General features: G+C 41.8%; 1 protein-coding gene across 1 annotated transcript; it reads right to left on the bottom strand.

Moving 5' to 3' along the window:
• Positions 1-568: 568 nt before the first annotated feature.
• On the bottom strand, positions 569-21,114 carry LOC308312515 (carboxylesterase notum2-like; the record flags this gene model as incomplete). Its single annotated transcript, XM_080759125.1, has 11 exons — positions 569-926; positions 2,169-2,216; positions 3,631-3,778; positions 5,160-5,260; positions 8,104-8,292; positions 8,914-9,016; positions 9,161-9,273; positions 9,749-9,809; positions 11,681-11,776; positions 15,887-15,939; positions 19,973-21,114. 11 exons carry the CDS (start codon positions 21,112-21,114, stop codon positions 569-571), a joined length of 2,412 nt encoding a protein of 803 aa, XP_080615251.1.
• Positions 21,115-22,674: the final 1,560 nt, after the last annotated feature.

The following is a 22,674-nucleotide window of genomic DNA, read 5'->3' as shown; positions in this document are numbered from 1 at the left end:
CTGAAACAGTAATGGTCATCATGCCATGATGAATGAGGCCTCTTCTAAAGCAGAACAACAAAAATAATTCAACTCCACCATTATGCTCTGAAGCTGAACGTCTGTGAAGAGGGTGAGGAAGGGGATGAAATGTGTGTGCTGCTGAACAACAAGTACAGTACGGTTGATATCTGTTAATATCTACAAGAAGAGGTGGAATTAAACTTCAATCAGGTACACCAGCCAGCCAGGCAACACTTCACATCACATGAACCAACCAGAGCTCTATCCCCTACGTGTCCACCAGAGGTCGCCAGGAGTCAAACCATTCAGACCCAGATCTAGTCTAGTATGACCCACCGGTCCTGTCTGTATGTCTGTCCTCTAAATCTGTCTGTCTGTCTGTCTGTCTGTCTGTCCTCTAAAGTAAGAGTGGCATTGAAAGGACAATCAATGGAATGCTGAGCGGCAAAAAAAAAAAATCAGTAACCAAAGATTTTCACTTCCCATGGTTACATCACAACTTTCCAACATGTAGTTATTCTCTTTGCTATAAAAGCCTTTGTATCTCTTCACCATGCAGTCTTAATTAACCACCCTGGCCACTGCTGCTGCTGAGCACAGCGACGCTGGCCAGGGAGCCGGCGTCTCTCTGGGGGTCCAGGCCCAGCCTCTGGAGGTCCACGCCCATGGCCACCAGCATCTGGACCAGCGTGAGCTCCCGCCGCGTGGCCTGGTGCACCAGCGCGGGGCAGGTGGGGTTGCAGTGTGGCGACAGGCAGGTGTCCAGCAGGTGGAACGGGCAGCCCTTCAGCACCGTGCGGTTAGTGGTGGCGCTGGCGGCCGCGGCGGCGCTGCGGTTAGCCTCCTGCAGGGAGAGGCTGCGGTCCCAGCACTGCAGCGCCCGCGGCAGGGACGTCCCGCGGACTTGGAACGTCAGCCAGTTGCTGTTGGAAAAAGATTGTACAATTTTACAATTCAGGCATTTAATTTAACCCATTCTGACCTGAGATCAGATTTTTTTTTAAATGTCTGTTTGAAAATGACAGTTTTTCTGAAAAAGCTATGTTAGTGTAGTCGGTCGTTCTTCGATTTTTCAAAAATAGCTAAAGCATAACGTAATGCTACTGTAACACCAAAAGGGGTTCCCGCCTAAAATGGGTTTTAATAATAATATCTACCGCCAATTACAATTTAGGCATTCATCAGACGCTCTTAATCCAGAGCGATTTACAATAAGCAAGAACAAAAAAGCATGGCAATTACATCACATACATAAAAAGTGGTTCATCATGAAACATGCATAAGCTAAGAACGTAAACAGCACCCAGGATTACATTAGATAATTGACACTGCGTGGAAAAAAATGGGTTGCAAAATCAGAGAATGTTCTCGCTCCTTTCTGGTTTGCAGGAAGGGAAAGGGTGGAAGGGTATTACAGGTGTAAAGACAGTAAAGGAACAAGGAATATAATATCTCCCTGCTGTTATAACAAGGAATATAATATCTCCCTGCTGCTGGCTGGCGTTACCGTTTAACTTGCCTTAATTAGTTTCCCATTGCAGCTGCACCACCTGGCTGCCCCCCCCCCCCCCCCCATAACCAACATTGTGTGGATTAGATTACAAAACTGTGAAATGACCTCACCGTCGTTGGCTAGGCCCCCCCCCCCCCCCACCTTAACCCTGTCCTTTAAACATAGCGGAGACCCCCCCATGGCATTGACCCAGCCATGTCCATCTGGATGGGGGTGTGTGTATGTGTGTGTGTGTGTGTGTGCGTGCCTGTGTGCATACCTGTGTGTGCGTGCGTGCCTGTGTGCATACCTGTGTGTGCATATCTGTGTGTGCATGTGTGCGTGCGTGCGTGCCTGTGTGCATACCTGTGTGTGCGTGCGTGCGTGCATACCTGTGTGTGCGTGCGTGCGTGCCTGTGTGCATACCTGTGTGTGCGTGCGTGCGTGCATACCTGTGTGTGTGTGCGTGCGTGCGTGTGTGCGTGCGTGCGTGCCTGTGTGTGTTTGAGGGTATCTCAGTGAAAGTGTGAAATGGCATTCAGTGACACGCAGAATGCTGCCTGATGGACGACCCAGCAGAATGAGAACCATGACCTCACTGGGGAGACATGGGATGGATGGAGGGATGGATGGATGGAGGGATGCATGGAGGAGCATGTGTCCTTCTCCTTACCTTTTAGTGATCAGTGTGTGGGACAGGCAGGAGGGGGCGAAGACGGCCCTGCATAGAAAACACACAACACCACTCCTCAGAGACACATGGCGTATGTACAGTGGTGTACTATACCATACGTACATAACAGTTTTCACTCAACAGATGCATCTTTGAATTGCAAAACGTCACTTTTCTTTTTAGTCAATGCTAAATTGCTACTCACTACTCATCCTTACTATAGCGTGTTATAAGTTACTGCTGGGCTAGCTGGTAATAATAGTGTGACCGATTTGACTGAGAGCAAATTCCCGCTTTAAAAAAAAATGAGTTAATAGCACAGACCAGACTCTTCACACACTAGAGCATGTCTGAAATAAGTGTCAGAGCTGAAATGTAAATATGAAATAAGTGTCGGAGCTGAAATGTAAATATGAAATAAGTGAACCTTGAAGTGAACCTTTTCAAGCCTGTTTTCTCAACTCACCATATATGATTCCCTGCTTTCATATGACATGGAAAAAAAACTTCAAATAAATCCAATGGCAGTCTCTCAGTAAAATTTGGTCACTACACGTTATCATTAACAAATTGACCTTTTTCACAGACATGTAACTGGCAAGCTGAAGGTCACATTAATATTATGTACCGTCTAGTCTGTCTCTGTGTGCCAGTTGACTGTACAGGAGTTGTCCATGCAGGTAAACCATTAAAATTAACTGTAAACTAATAAATAAAATCACCCTCCTTTGTTTGCTTTTGTATACGTCACAGGGGGGACATGCTTAAAGGAAACATAAAGTCCATAGGACGTCACAGGGGGGACATGCTTAAAGAAAACATAAAGTCCATAGGACGTCACAGGGGGGACATGCTTAAAGAAAACATAAAGTCCATAGACTTGGCTGCCACATGACGTACTGGGAGGGAATGCAGATCTTTAGGGTGGCTTGCTGTTTTTGGTGGGGGGGGCATTGATAAGGCAAACATTAAAAGTCCATAGACTTGGCTGCCACATGACCGTCATGTGTCACAGCCAGACGTTGGGATGAGTGAGCGGCCCTCAAATAAACACGCCATGCAGGGACTGATAATGGCTGGGTTTCCCAAAGGACAGCAGTATGCCAACACCACCCCTTCATATCTATGTTCACACTGTGAACATAGATATTCCGTGCATAGATGTGCCACGCAATGGTAGGCCTGAGGCCTGACCGATTAATAAATAAAAGAATGCTGAATGAACTAGATAAATATAGGCCTATACAAGGAGGTTAAATGGGACGCTATTGTGCAGTCAAAGTTACCAAATCTATGCACGGAATATTTATGTTCACAGTGAAAAGGGGGTGTTTTTGAGAAGAACCACACGTATATACTCCCTATACGCATAATGAAACCCAGCCAATATACCCTCATATAGCCCATGTGTGGAGAAAAGGTTCTGTCGGTTCAGAATAACCGTAATGGCTGTAATACATACGTGACGTCTCGGAGGGAGCTCTTGATCTCCCGGCCCAGGTTCCTCATGTAGGTCCACTGCTCCTCCGACAGGCTCTGAGCTCCCAGGTAGATGTTCTCCACTCTCAGCTGCTCCTCGTCGAACAGCCACTGCACCACGAACAGCGGAGCTACAGGCAGAAATAAAGGGGTGGCAAAAATATATATTTCTAAAATTGTGAAAATACTACAAGCTCTCAACGTGTCACCATGAGCGATGAGAGCATTGAGAGCAGCGTTGAGAGGTTTTTTTGTAAGACTGTCGAGTGATATCTAACGAGCACTTCCAAACTGCAACACTTAATAAATACATTTAAATAATAATAATAAATACAGTGGATTTCTATGAAACTCTTTGAGGATAGAAAGAGAATAATTCAAGGTTTCCGTACAGCTGCAATGTTGGTGAGTTTGACGTTTAATACAATCAGATATAGGACTTTTCTGCGTGAATATCTAAATTATAACGGGTGTCACATCATGTAGATGGACGTGCGTTGATTGTTATGAAATCAGATTCATCATGATAAAAACTATTCAGAGTCGGTGGACAGTATAGAAATAACTGAATTTAAGGTTAAATGTGAATTAGGGAGTGGCAATTGCCAAAAATGTATGTAATGTATGGGCTGTCAGCCCATACATCCAAACAGAAAAGTCCAATCTGATTGCATATTAAGCCCTTTCATTCTTTCAAAATGGCAAACCCAGTGTGCCCACTTTTAGACCCACCTTTTGATATTTAAAAAAATATATATACAGTATATATTTTTTACCAAGACGTCCACAGACTTCCTGGGCACTACATGTGGTAATTCATAGGACGTCTATGGACGTTTTGGGCACACAATGTGTTCAACGACATTTAACTCACTTTATGCATGGGCATACCGTCTATTGAATAACCTCTCGAATTAAATGATAATGATGCATTCTGTCATATAATGTCCGGGAGTTAATTATTTCAGCTTGTGGGTAAATTAAGTAAATGACAGTCAATAGTTATTATATGCGTTTTTGTAGAACATTAATCAGTGACAACGTCGATCCATCGTTCAATGCATTCAAAGACAAAAATATGTTACTTTCGGCATGATGCTATCATCAGCTCTATAGCTGGCGGTCACTCACAGGTTAAGGTAAGGTCAGGAAAGGTCACTCACAGGTCAGGTAAGGTCAGGTAAGGTCACTCACAGGTCAGGTAAGGTCAGGTAAGGTCAGGTCACTCACAGGTTAAGGTCAGGTAAGGTCAGGTCACTCACAGGTTAAGGTAAGGTCAGGTAAGGTCACTCACAGGTCAGGTAAGGTCAGGTAAGGTCAGGTCACTCACAGGTCAGGTAAGGTCAGGTAAGGTCAGGTCACTCACAGGTCAGGTAAGGTCAGGTAAGGTCAGGTCACTCACAGGTCAGGTAAGGTCAGGTAAGGTCAGGTCACTCACAGGTCAAGGTAAGGTAAGGTCAGGTCACTCACAGGTCAAGGTAAGGTCAGGTAAGGTAAGGTAAGGTCACTCACAGGTCAAGGTGGAGTACAGCCGGTGTCCAAAGAAGCACTGCCACTCCTCTCCTCTCTTGTAGAGCTGACGACACCTGTTGGGCACCACCCCGTTCCATAGCCTGAGAGGACAGTAACAAAACAACACCTGTTGGGTACCACGCCGTTCCATAGCCTGAGAGAACAGTAACAATAGAATAGAATAGAATAGAATAGAATAGACTTTTATTTGTCATTGCAAACAAAGCATACACTGAGCATACAACAGAATTTCTAGGGAGCTCCCACATAACCGTAGTACATAAAAACACTAACATAACACGTAACATACAACACAGAGTAAAGTGCATGGTGAAATTTAAAGTGCATGATGGATGAAAAGGGAACCAATAAGTTATCACAGTCCAGAGTCAGAGTGCATGATGCATGTGAGGGGACAGTCAATGCTCATCTAGTGATCCATCGTTTAGCAGTCTGACTGCGTAGGGGGAAAAGCTGTTTGTCAATCTTGAGCTACTAGCCCGGATGGACTGGTATCTCCTCCCTGAGGGAAGGAGGTGAAAGAGGTGACATGGATGGACTGGTATCTCCTCCCTGAGGGAAGGAGGTGAAAGAGGTGACATGCTGGGTGTGACTGCATGGTCTCTGATGATACGGTGGGAGAGGCCGAGGCAGCGGGAGGTGAAGACGGAGGTGATAGATGGCAGAGGGGACCCGATGATCCTACCTGCCGCCTTCACCACCCTCTGTAGGGCCGCCTGCTCTGCCTTTGTGCAGCTGGGGACCCACACAGACACACAGTAAGTCAGTACGCACAAACCACATGGAATCGATTAAACCTTTTGGGCACCACCCCGTTCCATAGTCTGAGAGGACAGTAACAAAACAACACCTGTTGGGTACCACGCCGTTCCATAGTCTGAGAGGACAGTAACAAAACAACACCTGTTGGGCACCACCCCGTTCCATTGTCTGAGAGGACAGTAACAAAACAACACCTGTTGGGCACCACCCCGTTCGTTCCATAGTCTGAGAGAACAGTAACAAAACAACACCTGTTGGGCACCACCCCGTTCCATAGTCTGAGAGGACAGTAACAAAACAACACCTGTTGGGCACCACCCCGTTCCATAGTCTGAGAGAACAGTAACAAAACAACACCTGTTGGGCACAACCCCGTTCCATAGTCTGAGAGAACAGTAACAAACAACACCTGTTGGGCACCACCCCGTTCCATAGTCTGAGAGAACAGTATAACAAACAAGATGGATGACAAGATTACATACTGTAGCACTCAACTAGTGCAGTGGTTTTCAACCAGTGGTCCTTGAGGGGGTTCCAGGTGGTAACCTTATAGATCCTTACCGGGTCCATTTGGTTCATTTTACTCTCTCAAGAGTTAAATTATTGTTACACATCAGCATTACTTAATTCATAAGAAGTCTACACAATTAGAGAATGTAGAAGAATTGGTATTTTGACCAACATTTGCCTTCAGTTCACAAGCTGAACTGAAGGAGACAGATTGCGAGGACACACTGTAAGCTCTCCTTCCTTTTCCTACTTTATCATTCATTATGAACTATAACTTTAAAGGACAACTTTAGTTTCTTTCAACCAAGGTTCATGTTTTAGGTTGTTGAGTGTTAAATCTTTTTCATTTGCTGCTTTCTTTTGTTTTAGGGATTTTAGGGGGCATTCGAGCATGGGGCTAAATATGTATTTTTGTACAACATTTTATGGCGATTTATTATTTTATTATTTACTATAGTCGTAATAAACCCCAGGAAATTACATCTGGCCACAAAATAAATCACAGGATCAACTGAATGTAAAGGTGGCCTACTTGGGAAGGCTTATACTGTGTGTATATAGGCTCAATATGTCAGTTTGTCACATTCAGTAGATCCTGTGATCTTTTGTGGCCAGATGTAATTTATTGGGGTTTATTAGGACTATAGTAAATAAAAAAATAAAAAAAAATCGCCATAACATTTTGTGAAAAAATAGTACTTATTTAGCCCCATAGTTCAAAAAGCTGATCTACAAGTTCACAATGTGTCCATGTATGTAGATCGGCTATTTGAAGTATTTTAAAATGTTGCAAATAAGTTTAGGGATAAGGGGAGAATAGGGCTCTATGTGTGTCATGTACTGTATATGCACTTTTTACAATGCACTGAGGTACTGTACTGTACTGTGTACAACTGTACATACATTGTTTTGATTGTATTGTTCCACTTTTTGCTTTGGCAATGTAAACAACGTATGTTTTCTCATGCCAATAAAGGCTTTAGCATTGAATTAGCCCTTCACTAAAATCAATCAATCAATCAATCAAGTCCAATCAATCAATGCCAATCCTAATAGTTTAGCAACGGTTGCTATGCAGGTCAAGGCTTTCTTCGATTGCCAACGTGTCTATTGGACAAGGATGGGTTGGGGGAGGGACTTAGTGAAGGGCGAATTGAATTGAATTGAATTGAATAGAGCACCGAAGTCCTGACGTAACTCGCTCATCCTGACGATTCCCCTGGTTCGCAGAAGTAATTTCTCTATGGAGAATAACATGGGGTGATCTTAATATCGTCTACTATAAGCGTTGTGGTCCAGAAATAAACAAGCTGTCTCGGCGTTATTGTCAGGGAGGTGTCTCTGTATCGTTTGCAACAGTCAGTCACTCATATATGATACAGTCTGCTTCTAGCGAAAATCTAACTAATTCAGCAGCAGTAACATTAGCGTTTTCTCTCAGTCAGTTGATTCTTCATATCCATATGAGTGAAGCGGCCAGGGTGACATGTTTATTTTTCAAACACAGTTGTTATATGAGGCGATCTAAAATCGCCTCAATGGGGATTTCAATGCAACTAAACAAATACATGAACCTGGGGACTGACGCCCTCTACTGAATGTGACGTCAGACTTCGGTGCTCTATTGAATGAAGTTCTGTTGTCTTCTTACCGGAGTCCCTTCTTGATGGCGTCCTCTGGCGAACAGGAGACGGAGGCGGGGCAGCCCGGCGCTCTCTGCCTCTTGCTCTCCAGGAACCAGCCGGAGTCCACCAGGCCTCGGACCTGAGCCTCGGCACCGAGCTGCTGCAGCTGAGTGGACACCTTCTCTATGTTCAGCAGGACTCCGGTTCCGCCCGCACTGCAGGCAGACAATGTTGGCATTTAGCACCAAACATGCGTAAGCGTAGGGAGTGCAACAAACCATGTACAACCCAGATTCGGCACAAAACAAGGGACTAAATTATTTTCGCTCCTATATGCCACCAAAATGTGGAACGCCCTACCAACAGTCATTAAGACATGTGAATCCCTTGACTCCTTCCAAACTGCACCTACGGTTAATAGAATGTTGGACATTGCAGGGCATTAAGGCCCGTTAATAGAATGTTGGGACATTGCAGGGCAAGGCCCGTTAATAGAATGTTGGACATTGCAGGGCAAGGCCCGTTAATAGAACTTATGTCATTGTCCAGGTTGATGATGGTAAACATCTCACTAGTTGGCAGCAGCAGGATGTGCCTGAAATAGACGGAGCGTCTCTGCATTTAGACGCTCAGGAGAGGGATGGAATGGAGCCAGAAACTGGGTTATGGGTGAGAGGTATTCTAGGTCTGGGAGTCAGCTGTGTGCAGGAGAGAGAGAGAGAGAGAGAGAGAGAGAGAGAGAGAGAGAGAGAGAGAGAGAGAGAGAGAGAGAGAGAGAGAGAGAGAGAGAGAGAGAGAGAGACAGAGGGAGGGAGAGAGAGGGGGACATCACTCACCTGGTGCCAGCCAGCATTACAACCTTGGCCAGCTTGATTCCTTTGGGGATGAGGTCTTGGATGACTTCATGGATGATGAGAGATCCCATGAACGTGTATTCAACTAAGATGTGGAGGGAAAAAAAACAATAACACAGACATCAACTACTAAACACAGGAAAGATGCGATACACATTGTTGAAATATGTGTTATTTTTTTGCTGAAGGACTCCATGATGTCTCAATGCACAAAACACAGGCCTCTTACTTGATCCACTAGCATCTCTCTGTTTCTCCTTGTCTCTTCCTTGGCGCTGTCGTGGAGGGGTGGGAGAAGGTCCTGTGCCGCTCCACACGTCACTAGAGCAGTATGGAATGAATCTGAGGAACACATGGAGGCATTCGCTTGACTGTCAGCACGGTTCATCAATATATGTCCAACCTTATGGACAAATGACTTGACATGTCAGCACGGTGCATCAATATTATGTGATGTCCAACCGTACACGGACAAAATGTGTCCGTGGCAAAGACTGGGTCTTGTCCGTGGGAAACCTTTATCGCAAAGGCAGATGAAGGTTGGCTACACGAGGCTAGTGATGATTCCTGCTAGTCAGTCCATCGACAGCTACTTTCAGCACAACACAAAGTGGAGCCTGCAGGTTGTGACTATGAAGCATGCAGACATGCATGGAGTTATATACTGTACTTAGTACTTACACAATGTCTGTGTTGTGACTATGAAGCATGCAGACATGCATGGAGTTATATACTGTACTTAGTACTTACACAATGTCTGTGTTGTGACTATGAAGCATGCAGACATGCATGGAGTTACTGTATATACTGTACTTACACTATGTTTGTGTTGTGCCAGTGGGGGTTTTCCTCAGCTTGGGATGACAAGATTCCACTTCCTGTGAATCAAATAATCGAGAGGTTGAAACTTTCATAAGTGACTTTAAAAGGGCTGTATTTTGCGTGTCTTAAGTACCAGGTCTTATTACTTAACTTGCGTGGTCAATGCTCTTTGAATAGCCAAATGGCATTGATCACGCCTCCAGGTCTTAAGTTAAGTAATAAGACCTGGTACTTCAAGACACGCAAAATACAGCCCTTTGTGTTATTGGTCATTTCATTAGGCACAAACTATTCTAAACTAGAACTGCACTCTGCCGAGTGCATACTTGCTTGTTGCACACTAGTAGGCCATAAATGGCCTACTAGTGCGCAAGCAGAGCGCGCAAGTACTTTCGACCGCTGGAAAGTATCACATCTCAGTATCTCTGTGAAGGAACGTTTGAAATGTATAATCATTACGTGTAACTATTTGCTACCTAACTACTTTTTTACAGAAAAATGAATCATTGATATGTGATGAAAAAAAGGTATATAAACTGAATTAAAATATATTATACAGTATAATTATTTTATTACTTATTGTAAATTGTCAATTGTTTTAAATGTATTTCATTTTGTACTATAGTGATATTAATACTAAATCATGATCAGAGTAATATGTGTCTCTAACTTCAATTTCTGTAATAATACTTTCAAATTTGTTGAAATATACATGATCTAAAATACTTCCGAAATCTGTAGTTGGATTTGTATTTAATTGTTTAAAGCCTAATCTTGACATGAAGGTCTTTATATTTATATCTTTTTCAGTATAATGGTCTTCATTGAAATCTCCTATTATCATAATTGTGGAAGTCGGAGATGATAGATACTTTACCATTTTCTTGAGAAATGTGTTTAATTCCGTAAGGTTTGTTTTAGGTGATCTGTACACATTTTGTGCAATCCAGATCAAATAACCGTGTGTCTTTATCTTTTCTACTTTCTTCTGCCTTTATATGAAAAATAGTAATAGTAAATAGTAAGTGATGACGTAAGAGATATGGTCATCTGTGTAGTCTGGTCCCAGCAGACCAGGCACAGATTTACAAATTACAAATCACATTACAACTACATACAGAGTATGTAGTTGTAATACTATCTTCTGCCTTTATATGAAAAATAGTAATAGTAAATAGTAAGTGATGACGTAAGAGATATGGTCATCTGTGTAGTCTGGTCCCAGCAGACCAGGCACAGATTTACAAATTACAAATCACATTACAACTACATACAGAGTATGTAGTTGTAATTTGATTAGCAGTATACCGTGGTTACTTGGTTCCAAAAAGTGAAGCCAAGTTTTTTTCAACCGTAAGTCTGTGCCTGGTTTGCTGGGACCAGTTACAACATTACGTCATCGTTGAGAACTGGGACCAGAGTACATGGTGTGTGTATATGTATGACTAGCTCTCAGTGATGACGTAAGAGATATGGTCATCTGTGTAGTCTGTTCCCAGCAGACCAGGCACAGATTTACAAATTACAAATCACATTACAACTACATACAGAGTATGTAGTTGTAATTTGATTAGCAGTATACTGTGGTTACTTGGTTCCAAAAAGTGAAGCCAAGTTTTTTTCAACCGTAAGTCTGTGCCTGGTTTGCTGGGACCAGTTACAACATTACGTCATCGTTGAGAACTGGGACCAGAGTACATGGTGTGTATATGACGTAATGTTGTAACTTGTAACTTGTAACTAGTCCCAGCAAACCAGGCACAGACTTACGGTTGAAGAAAACTTGGCTTCACTTCGAAGAGACCAAGCGAAATGATTACTTGCGCGCTCTGCTTGCGCAAGTAATGACATGATGTAATCTACAGTATATATATGAGCACTTCTTGGGGAAATTATGGCACATTCTGAAGAGTCTGGCGAGCCCTACCTGTTCTGGTCTGGGGCCACGCAGATGAGCTCATGAGTCGAGGTATATTCTGGTACCTGGAATCACAGGTCTCTCTGTTGTAGCAGCACCAACCACCTACAGAATAATAATAATAATAATAATATTAATAATAATCACAGGTCTCTCTGTTGTAGCAGCACCAACCACCTACAGAACAATAATAATAATAATAATATTAATAATAATCACAGGTCTCTCTGTTGTAGCAGCACCAACCACCTACAGAATAATATTAATAATTATAATATTAATAATAATAATCACAGGTCTCTCTGTTGTAGCAGCACCAACCACCTACAGAATAATAATAATAATAATAATCACAGGTCTCTCTGTTGTAGCAGCACCAACCACCTACAGAATAATAATAATAATAATCACAGGTCTCTCTGTTGTAGCAGCACCAACCACCTACAGAATAATAATAATAATAATAATCACAGGTCTCTCTGTTGTAGCAGCACCAACCACCTACAGAATAATAATAATAATAATAATCACAGGTCTCTCCGTTGTAGCAGCACCAACCACCTACAGAATAATAATAATAATATTAATAATAATAATAATCACAGGTCTCTCTGTTGTAGCAGCACCAACCACCTACAGAATAATAATAATAATCACAGGTCTCTCTGTTGTAGCAGCACCAACCACCTACAGAATAATAATAATAATATTAATAATAATAATAATCACAGGTCTCTCTGTTGTAGCAGCACCAACCACCTACAGAATAATAATAATAATCACAGGTCTCTCTGTTGTAGCAGCACCAACCACCTACAGAATAATAATAATAATATTAATAATAATAATAATCACAGGTCTCTCTGTTGTAGCAGCACCAACCACCTACAGAATAATAATAATAATATTAATAATAATAATAATCACAGGTCTCTCTGTTGTAGCAGCACCAACCACCTACAGAATAATAATAATAATATTAATAATAATAATAATCACAGGTCTCTCTGTTGTAGCAGCACCAACCACCTACAGAATAATATTAATAATAATAATAATAATCACAGGTCTCTCTGTTGTAGCAGCACCAACCACCTACAGAATAATAATAATAATAATATTAATAATCACAGGTCTCTCTGTTGTAGCAGCACCAACCACCTACAGAATAATAATAATAATAATAATAATAATAATATTAATAATCACAGGTCTCTCTGTTGTAGCAGCACCAACCACCTACAGAATAATAATAATAATAATAATATTAATAATAATAATCACAGGTCTCTCTGTTGTAGCAGCACCAACCACCTACAGAATAATAGTAATAATAATAATATTAATAATAATAATCACAGGTCTCTCTGTTGTAGCAGCACCAACCACCTACAGAACAAACACAACACTAATATTAACCCTGGAATCACAGGTCTCTCTGTTGTAGCAGCACCAACCACCTACAGAATAATAATAATAATAATAATAATCACAGGTCTCTCTGTTGTAGCAGCACCAACCACCTACAGAATAATAATAATAATAATAATCACAGGTCTCTCTGTTGTAGCAGCACCAACCACCTACAGAATAATAATAATAATAATAATAATAATCACAGGTCTCTCTGTTGTAGCAGCACCAACCACCTACAGAATAATAATAATAATAATAATAATCACAGGTCTCTCTGTTGTAGCAGCACCAACCACCTACAGAATAATAATAATAATAATCACAGGTCTCTCTGTTGTAGCAGCACCAACCACCTACAGAATAATAATAATAATAATAATCACAGGTCTCTCTGTTGTAGCAGCACCAACCACCTACAGAATAATAATAATAATAATCACAGGTCTCTCTGTTGTAGCAGCACCAACCACCTACATAATAATAATAATAATCACAGGTCTCTCTGTTGTAGCAGCACCAACCACCTACAGAATAATAATAATAATAATAATAATCACAGGTCTCTCTGTTGTAGCAGCACCAACCACCTACATAATAATAATAATAATCACAGGTCTCTCTGTTGTAGCAGCACCAACCACCTACATAATAATAATAATAATAATAATAATAATCATCACAGGTCTCTCTGTTGTAGCAGCACCAACCACCTACAGAATAATAATAATAATAATAATAATAATAATAATCACAGGTCTCTCTGTTGTAGCAGCACCAACCACCTACAGAATAATAATAATAATAATCACAGGTCTCTCTGTTGTAGCAGCACCAACCACCTACAGAACAATAATAATAATAATCACAGGTCTCTCTGTTGTAGCAGCACCAACCACCTACAGAATAATAATAATAATAATAATAATCACAGGTCTCTCTGTTGTAGCAGCACCAACCACCTACAGAATAATAATAATAATAATAATAATCACAGGTCTCTCTGTTGTAGCAGCACCAACCACCTACAGAATAATAATAATAATAATAATAATCACAGGTCTCTCTGTTGTAGCAGCACCAACCACCTACAGAATAATAATAATAATAATAATAATAATAATCACAGGTCTCTCTGTTGTAGCAGCACCAACCACCTACAGAATAATAATAATAATAATAATAATAATAATAATAATAATAATAATAATCACAGGTCTCTCTGTTGTAGCAGCACCAACCACCTACAGAATAATAATAATAATAATCACAGGTCTCTCTGTTGTAGCAGCACCAACCACCTACAGAATAATAATAATAATAATAATCACAGGTCTCTCTGTTGTAGCAGCACTAACCACCTACAGAATAATAATAATAATAATAATCACAGGTCTCTCTGTTGTAGCAGCACCAACCACCTACAGAACAAACACAACACTAATATTAACAGAGAGAGAGAGAGGGAGACGTCCTCCTTGTTACAGTAGCTCATTGTGTATGTTTATGAGAAACATGTCGAAAGGATTGAAGGTACAGAACACACCTGTAGCCAATTACCAACTGATTTATAACGTGGCAAATTGTTTGTGATCCAAACCAAAATGCAAGATGTTTGATTATAACTTGGCAAAAAGGGTTTCTGTGGAGCCTGCGAGTCGATGAGCGCTGATGGGGCGCTTGTTTTACAGGTTAGGGTTAGGCAGTTTGTGTGAGGTTATATAACCCCGCCCTACTAGTAGCAGGCGGCGCTGTAAAACAAGCGCCCATGGACTCCCCAGGAAGGTTGTGCGAATCCCTTGGCAAAAGACCCTTAAAAGCAGTCAAATTGTGTATTACTATGAAGTAATACGCAACAGAAGTCTCCGCTCAGAAAGGGAGGTGTTTTGCAGAGATGCTGTGATACTGTCTCCTCTCACAGACTCCTAATGCATCGTGTTCATTAGAGCAGTGACAGGCAAAAAACTATAAAAAAGTTTAAAAAAACAAGCTGACCACCGTTCAAAATGCTAGAGATATATCACATAGACATATATCACGTCAAAAACAAGCTGACCACAAGGACCCAATAGAGGCTGATGGTTTTTAAAACATGCTGACCACAAGGACCCAATAGAGGCTGATGGTTTTTAAAACAAGCTGACCACAAGGACCCAATAGAGGCTGATGGTTTTTAAATAAAACATGCTGACCACAAGGACCCAATAGAGGCTGATGGTTTTTAAATAAAACATGCTGACCACAAGGACCCAATAGAGGCTGATGGTTTTTAAATAAAACATGCTGACCACAAGGACCCAATAGAGGCTGATGGTTTTTAAATAAAACATGCTGACCACAAGGACCCAATAGAGGCTGATGGTTTTTAAATAAAACATGCTGACCACAAGGACCCAATAGAGGCTGATGGTTTTTAAATAAAACAAGCTGACCACAAGGACCCAATAGAGGCTGATGGTATTTAAAACATGCTGACCACAAGGACCCAATAGAGGCTGATGGTTTTTAAAACAAGCTGACCACAAGGACCCAATAGAGGCTGATGGTTTTTAAAACAAGCTGACCACAAGGACCCAATAGAGACTGATGGTTTTTAAAACATGCTGACCACAAGGACCCAATAGAGGCTGATGGTTTTTAAATAAAACATGCTGACCACAAGGACCCAATAGAGGCTGATGGTTTTTAAATAAAACATGCTGACCACAAGGACCCAATAGAGGCTGATGGTTTTTAAATAAAACATGCTGACCACAAGGACCCAATAGAGGCTGATGGTTTTTAAATACAGTAAATACACACCCTCCAGAAATATGATCCATCGTCTGCTTCCTCTGAACTCCTTTAGGTAGAACCTGCAGAAACACAAACAGGAATGTATGGTAAATATACTGTAAATATACTGTATATCACAGAGAAAACACCTCAGGTAAATATACTGTATATCACAGAGAAAACACCTCAGCTGGTTGTAAATATACTGTATATCACAGAGAAAACACCTCAGCTGGTTGTAAATATACTGTATATCACAGAGAAAACACCTCAGCTGGTTGTAAATATACTGTATATCACAGAGAAAACACCTCAGCTGGTTGTAAATATACTGTATATCACAGAGAAAACACCTCAGGTAAATATACTGTATATCACAGAGAAAACTCCTCAGCTGGTTGTAAATATACTGTATATCACAGAGAAAACACCTCAGCTGGTTGTAAATATACTGTATATCACAGAGAAAACTCCTCAGCTGGTTGTAAATATACTGTATATCACAGAGAAAACTCCTCAGCTGGTTGTAAATATACTGTATATCACAGAGAAAACTCCTCAGCTGGTTGTAAATATACTGTATATCACAGAGAAAACTCCTCAGCTGGTTGTAAATATACTGTATATCACAGAGAAAACACCTCAGGTAAATATACTGTATATCACAGAGAAAACTCCTCAGCTGGTTGTAAATATACTGTATATCACAGAGAAAACTCCTCAGCTGGTTGTAAATATACTGTATATCACAGAGAAAACTCCTCAGCTGGTTGTAAATATACTGTATATCACAGAGAAAACTCCTCAGGTAAATATACTGTATATCACAGAGAAAACACCTCAGCTGGTTGTAAATATACTGTATATCACAGAGAAAACTCCTCAGCTGGTTGTAAATATACTGTATATCACAGAGAAAACACCTCAGGTAAATATACTGTATATCACAGAGAAAACACCTCAGCTGGTTGTAAATATACTGTATATCACAGAGAAAACTCCTCAGCTGGTTGTAAATATACTGTATATCACAGAGAAAACTCCTCAGCTGGTTGTAAATATACTGTATATCACAGAGAAACACCTCAGCTGGTTGTAAATATACTGTATATCACAGAGAAAACTCCTCAGGTAAATATACTGTATATCACAGAGAAAACACCTCAGGTAAATATACTGTATATCACAGAGTAAATATACTGTATATCACAGAGAAAACACCTCAGCTGGTTGTAAATATACTGTATATCACAGAGAAAACTCCTCAGCTGGTTGTAAATATACTGTATATCACAGAGAAAACACCTCAGCTGGTTGTAAATATACTGTATATCACAGAGAAAACACCTCAGCTGGTTGTAAATATACTGTATATCACAGAGAAAACACCTCAGCTGGTTGTAAATATACTGTATATCACAGAGAAAACTCCTCAGCTGGTTGTAAATATACTGTATATCACAGAGAAAACTCCTCAGCTGGTTGTAAATATACTGTATATCACAGAGAAAACTCCTCAGCTGGTTGTAAATATACTGTATATCACAGAGAAAACTCCTCAGCTGGTTGTAAATATACTGTATATCACAGAGAAAACACCTCAGCTGGTTGTAAATATACTGTATATCACAGAGAAAACTCCTCAGCTGGTTGTAAATATACTGTATATCACAGAGAAAACACCTCAGCTGGTTGTAAATATACTGTATATCACAGAGAAAACTCCTCAGCTGGTTGTAAATATACTGTATATCACAGAGAAAACTCCTCAGGTAAATATACTGTATATCACAGAGTAAATATACTGTATATCACAGAGAAAACTCCTCAGGTAAATATACTGTATATCACAGAGTAAATATACTGTATATCACAGAGAAAACTCCTCAGGTAAATATACTGTATATCACAGAGAAAACACCTCAGCTGGTTGTAAATATACTGTATATCACAGAGAAAACTCCTCAGCTGGTTGTAAATATACTGTATATCACAGAGAAAACTCCTCAGGTAAATATACTGTATATCACAGAGTAAATATACTGTATATCACAGAGAAAACTCCTCAGGTAAATATACTGTATATCACAGAGTAAATATACTGTATATCACAGAGAAAACTCCTCAGGTAAATATACTGTATATCACAGAGAAAACACCTCAGCTGGTTGTAAATATACTGTATATCACAGAGAAAACTCCTCAGCTGGTTGTAAATATACTGTATATCACAGAGAAAACTCCTCAGGTAAATATACTGTATATCACAGAGTAAACTCCTCAGGTAAATATACTGTATATCACAGAGTAAATATACTGTATATCACAGAGAAAACTCCTCAGGTAAATATACTGTATATCACAGACTCAGGTAAATATACTGTATATCACAGAGAAAACACCTCAGGTAAATATACTGTATATCACAGAGAAAACTCCTCAGCTGGTTGTAAATATACTGTATATCACAGAGAAAACTCCTCAGCTGGTTGTAAATATACTGTATATCACAGAGAAAACTCCTCAGCTGGTTGTAAATATACTGTATATCACAGAGAAAACACCTCAGCTGGTTGTAAATATACTGTATATCACAGAGAAAACTCCTCAGCTGGTTGTAAATATACTGTATATCACAGAGAAAACACCTCAGGTAAATATACTGTATATCACAGACTCAGGTAAATATACTGTATATCACAGACTCAGGTAAATATACTGTATATCACAGAGAAAACACCTCAGGTAAATATACTGTATATCACAGAGAAAACACCTCAGGTAAATATACTGTATATCACAGACTCAGGTAAATATACTGTATATCACAGAGAAAACACCTCAGGTAAATATACTGTATATCACAGAGTAAATATACTGTATATCACAGAGAAAACTCCTCAGGTAAATATACTGTATATCACAGAGAAAACTCCTCAGGTAAATATACTGTATATCACAGAGTAAATATACTGTATATCACAGAGAAAACTCCTCAGGTAAATATACTGTATATCACAGAGTAAATATACTGTATATCACAGAGAAAACACCTCAGGTAAATATACTGTATATCACAGAGTAAATATACTGTATATCACAGAGAAAACTCCTCAGGTAAATATACTGTATATCACAGAGAAAACACTACAGGTAAATATACTGTATATCACAGAGAAAACTGGTTCATTCAGAAAGTTTACAAAGGGAGCAAATAGATCGGAGGTGGATTCTAAAAACGCCTTCTATATAAACCTAACTTACTGTATTATTATTCAAAAAATATATACAAAAAAATTTAATCATTTGAAGTGATACATGCTGAAAAGGGAGGGAGGGGGCTGCTTAAAGGACAACTTTAGTTTTTTTCAACCAAGGTTCATGTTTTAGGTTGTTATTGGAGAAAGTAAAAGATGAGTGTTAATTATTTTTAATTTGCTGCTTCCTTTCGTTTTAGGGATTTTAGGAGTTTTTGACAGGGGGCGGGGGCATTCGAGCATGGGGCTAAATATGTATTTTTTTTACAAAATGTTATAGCGATTTATCTTTTTATTATTTACTATAGTTTTACTAGACCCCAGGAAATTACATCTGGCCACAAAAGATCACAGGATCTGTTGAATGTGTCAAACTGACATATTGAGCCTATGACACACACAGGGCTTAAAGCCAAAAACAATCCCAAGACTGAAAATGTTTTTTTGCAAATCTGGACTGATCTCATTAAATGACTCCTATGAGATCCTCAGGACTGAAATCAGTCCCCAGGACTGAGAACTTTAAGCCCTGCACACAGTGTGGCTTCCCCCCAGTAGGCTACCTTCATATTCAGTAGATCCTATCATCTTCTGTGGCCAGATGTAATTTCCTGGGGTCTAGTAGGACTATAGTAAATAATAAAAAAAGAAATCGCTATAAAATGTTGTACAAAAATACATATTTAGCCCCGTGCTCTAATGCCCCCTCCCTGTCAAAAACAGCTAAAATCCCTAAAACGAAAGGAAGCAGCAAATAAACACTCACCTTTTAGTTTCTCTAATAACAACCTAAAACATGAACCTTGGTTGAAAAAAACTAAAGTTGTGCTTTAAGACAAAGTAAAGATCTCGTTACCCGGCGGCCGTTCCGTCGTTGCAGGTGACCTGCGTGTTCTTGAGGAAGTGCAGTCTCATGTCCTGATTGGACTGCTGCTGTTGTCCGGCGGGCCGAGCCGCTGCGACGGGGTTCTGGTTCTGGCCGTCCCTTCCTCCTCCCGCTCCTTCGGCCCGGGCTCCGGCGGGGACAGGAGGGCCGCCTTCGGGGCGAGCAGCTCCGGGGAAGGCGGGGCCGGGGCCTTCCCGTCCTGAAGACAGAACAGAAGACGTGCCTTCCCGTTCCCTCCCTGCGTCCGCGGACCGAGCCGCTGGGACAGAGCTGCTCCCTTCCCTTCCCGAGAGAAGGACAGAACCGCCTGCTGCTGCCGCTTCGGGTCGAGGCCTCCCTGCTTCAGCGGACCGAGCCGCAGGGACAGAGCTTCCCGAGGGAAGGACAGAACCGCCTGCTGCTGCCGCTTCGGGTCGAGGCTTCCCTGCTTCAGCGGACCGAGCCGCAGGGACAGAGCTTCCCGAGGGAAGGACAGAACCGCCTGCTGCTGCCGCTTCGGGTCGAGGCTTCCCTGCTTCAGGCGTTCCTTCGGGTCGAGAGTTGTCCTCTGAGGCTGAAGGCCGCTGAAGCACTGAAGCGTCTGCTGGCTGGCTGACCACTCTCCTAGAGGGCCTGTCCTCTGAGGATGAAGGCTGAACCACAGTGTCCGCTCCCTGGCTGACCACCCTCTTAGAGGGCCTGTCCTCTGAGGATGAAGGCTGAACCACAGTGTCCGCTCCCTGGCTGACCACCCTCTTAGAGGGCCTGTCCTCTGAGGATGAAGGCTGAACCACAGTGTCCGCTCCCTGGCTGACCACCCTCCTAGAAGGCCTGTCCTCTGAGGATGAAGGCTGAACCACCGTAGTGTCCGCTCCCTGGCTGACCACCCTCTTAGAGGGCCTGTCCTCTGAGGATGAAGGCTGAACCACAGTGTCCGCTCCCTGGCTGACCACCCTCCTAGAAGGCCTGTCCTCTGAGGATGAAGGCTGAACCACAGTGTCCGCTCCCTGGCTCACCACCCTCCTGGAGGGCTTATTGCTGCTGGACTTGGCATTACGGCTGACATTGTTCTGGCAACAGACGGCCCCCATCAACAAAAGCAGGAAGAAAGCTACCTGGCCCAAAACCTTCATGTTTGCCTGCCTGGGGAGGATATTAAAGGAGACACCATATATTTCAGTAATCACGTTCTCAAAATGACACGGAATGAACCAGGTTGTAAATAAAAAAACGGCAGGTCCATGCATAATGAGATTGAATGTGAGATTGGAGACAATTAAGAGTTACAACACATGTGTGAGAAAATATGCATATAGTGACACAACACACTAAAGTGTTCTCATAACCCCTGGTGGATCTATTCAGTTCAATAAGTGTTATAGATCAAGTCCAGCGATTATTATTGAATCACAAACCAAACCACCCTACCTCGTTTAGAAGAAGTCAGCTCCAACAAGAAGGGGCTTCCTCTGGATGGTGACGGCTGGGTCAAGGTGAGAAGCAGCAGCCGCTGAGGAGCGTGTGGAGCGGGGGAACGTCCTGCGAGGCCAGCGAGGAGACGAGAGGAGGAGGAGGAGGAGGAGGAGGAGAAGGTGGTGGTGGACCAGCCAGGCTCAGGGTGATGAAGTCCTGTGAATCGGCGGCGGGCTTTATAGTACCACCGTATGGATCATATTTCCCTCCCTCTGCCCGTCTGGTGTCTGAGACGCTGCCAGGCCGTGGCGTGAAGAAGATACGTTGTTGTCTTGTCTTGACGAGTCGCGGTGGAAGGAGGAGGAGGGAGGAGGGAACTGGACTGAGGAGGAGAAAAGATAACACACGCTTCTGCTCAACATATTTCAAGTCTTCACACACACACACACACACACACACACACACACACATACACACGTGCGCACGCACACACACACACACACACACACACCGCCAGGCACCTACCCAGCCTGGGCCTAACAACAAAACTCTCCCTCCCTCCCCCCAGCCAGCCAGCCCAGCCTCCCTCCTCTCCCCTCCTCTCCTCTCCCCTCCCATCCTACTCCTTCTCCTGATTGCCAGTGTTTTGATTTAAACACCTACATGGCTGGCATACCCACCTTAGCCCCCTTCGTGTGGTATGTGACCTCCGGGGTCATTGGAGCACGCACCTCAAAGACTCTCCCGACATGCAGGGCAATGAATAGTCCTCCTAAAGTTCCCCCACTGGTCAACAATTTAGCAGACACCCTCAAGGTAGGTGGTGGACCGGACAGCACTCTAGTTTGGTCTATAGAGGCTTATTTATTTATAAGACCCCTAAAATGATAAGAGAGCAAAGCAATGTCCTACTTTTCATGAGCAGATAAAAATAAAAATAAAAACGATACAGATGAGAAAATAGAATTACGTCCTCTCTTTAAAATCTACAAGTTATACTGTCCAAACAATATTAAAGTGTGTGTATTTATTCTATATGTACGCACGTATGGCTGCATGCACTGTATGTATGCAGGTATGTATATGATAATCATAACGCAAAGACATGCGAACACCATTATGCAAGTCTTTAGACTTGTTTAGTCTTTACCAATAATTGATTCGGTTATACTGTAACATTTATCACGCGTTACAGGCGCATATTATACGTAGGTTAGATTAACGTTAGAATAAGCCAGATTTGTGTACAGAAGCAGAATCAAAAAGATGTATTAATGAGT

This window comes from Protomyctophum bolini, assembly GCF_963924005.1.
Source record: "Protomyctophum bolini genome assembly, chromosome: 3".
Classification (NCBI taxonomy): domain Eukaryota; kingdom Metazoa; phylum Chordata; class Actinopteri; order Myctophiformes; family Myctophidae; genus Protomyctophum; species Protomyctophum bolini.
This window is presented reverse-complemented; position numbering and strand designations above follow the sequence as displayed.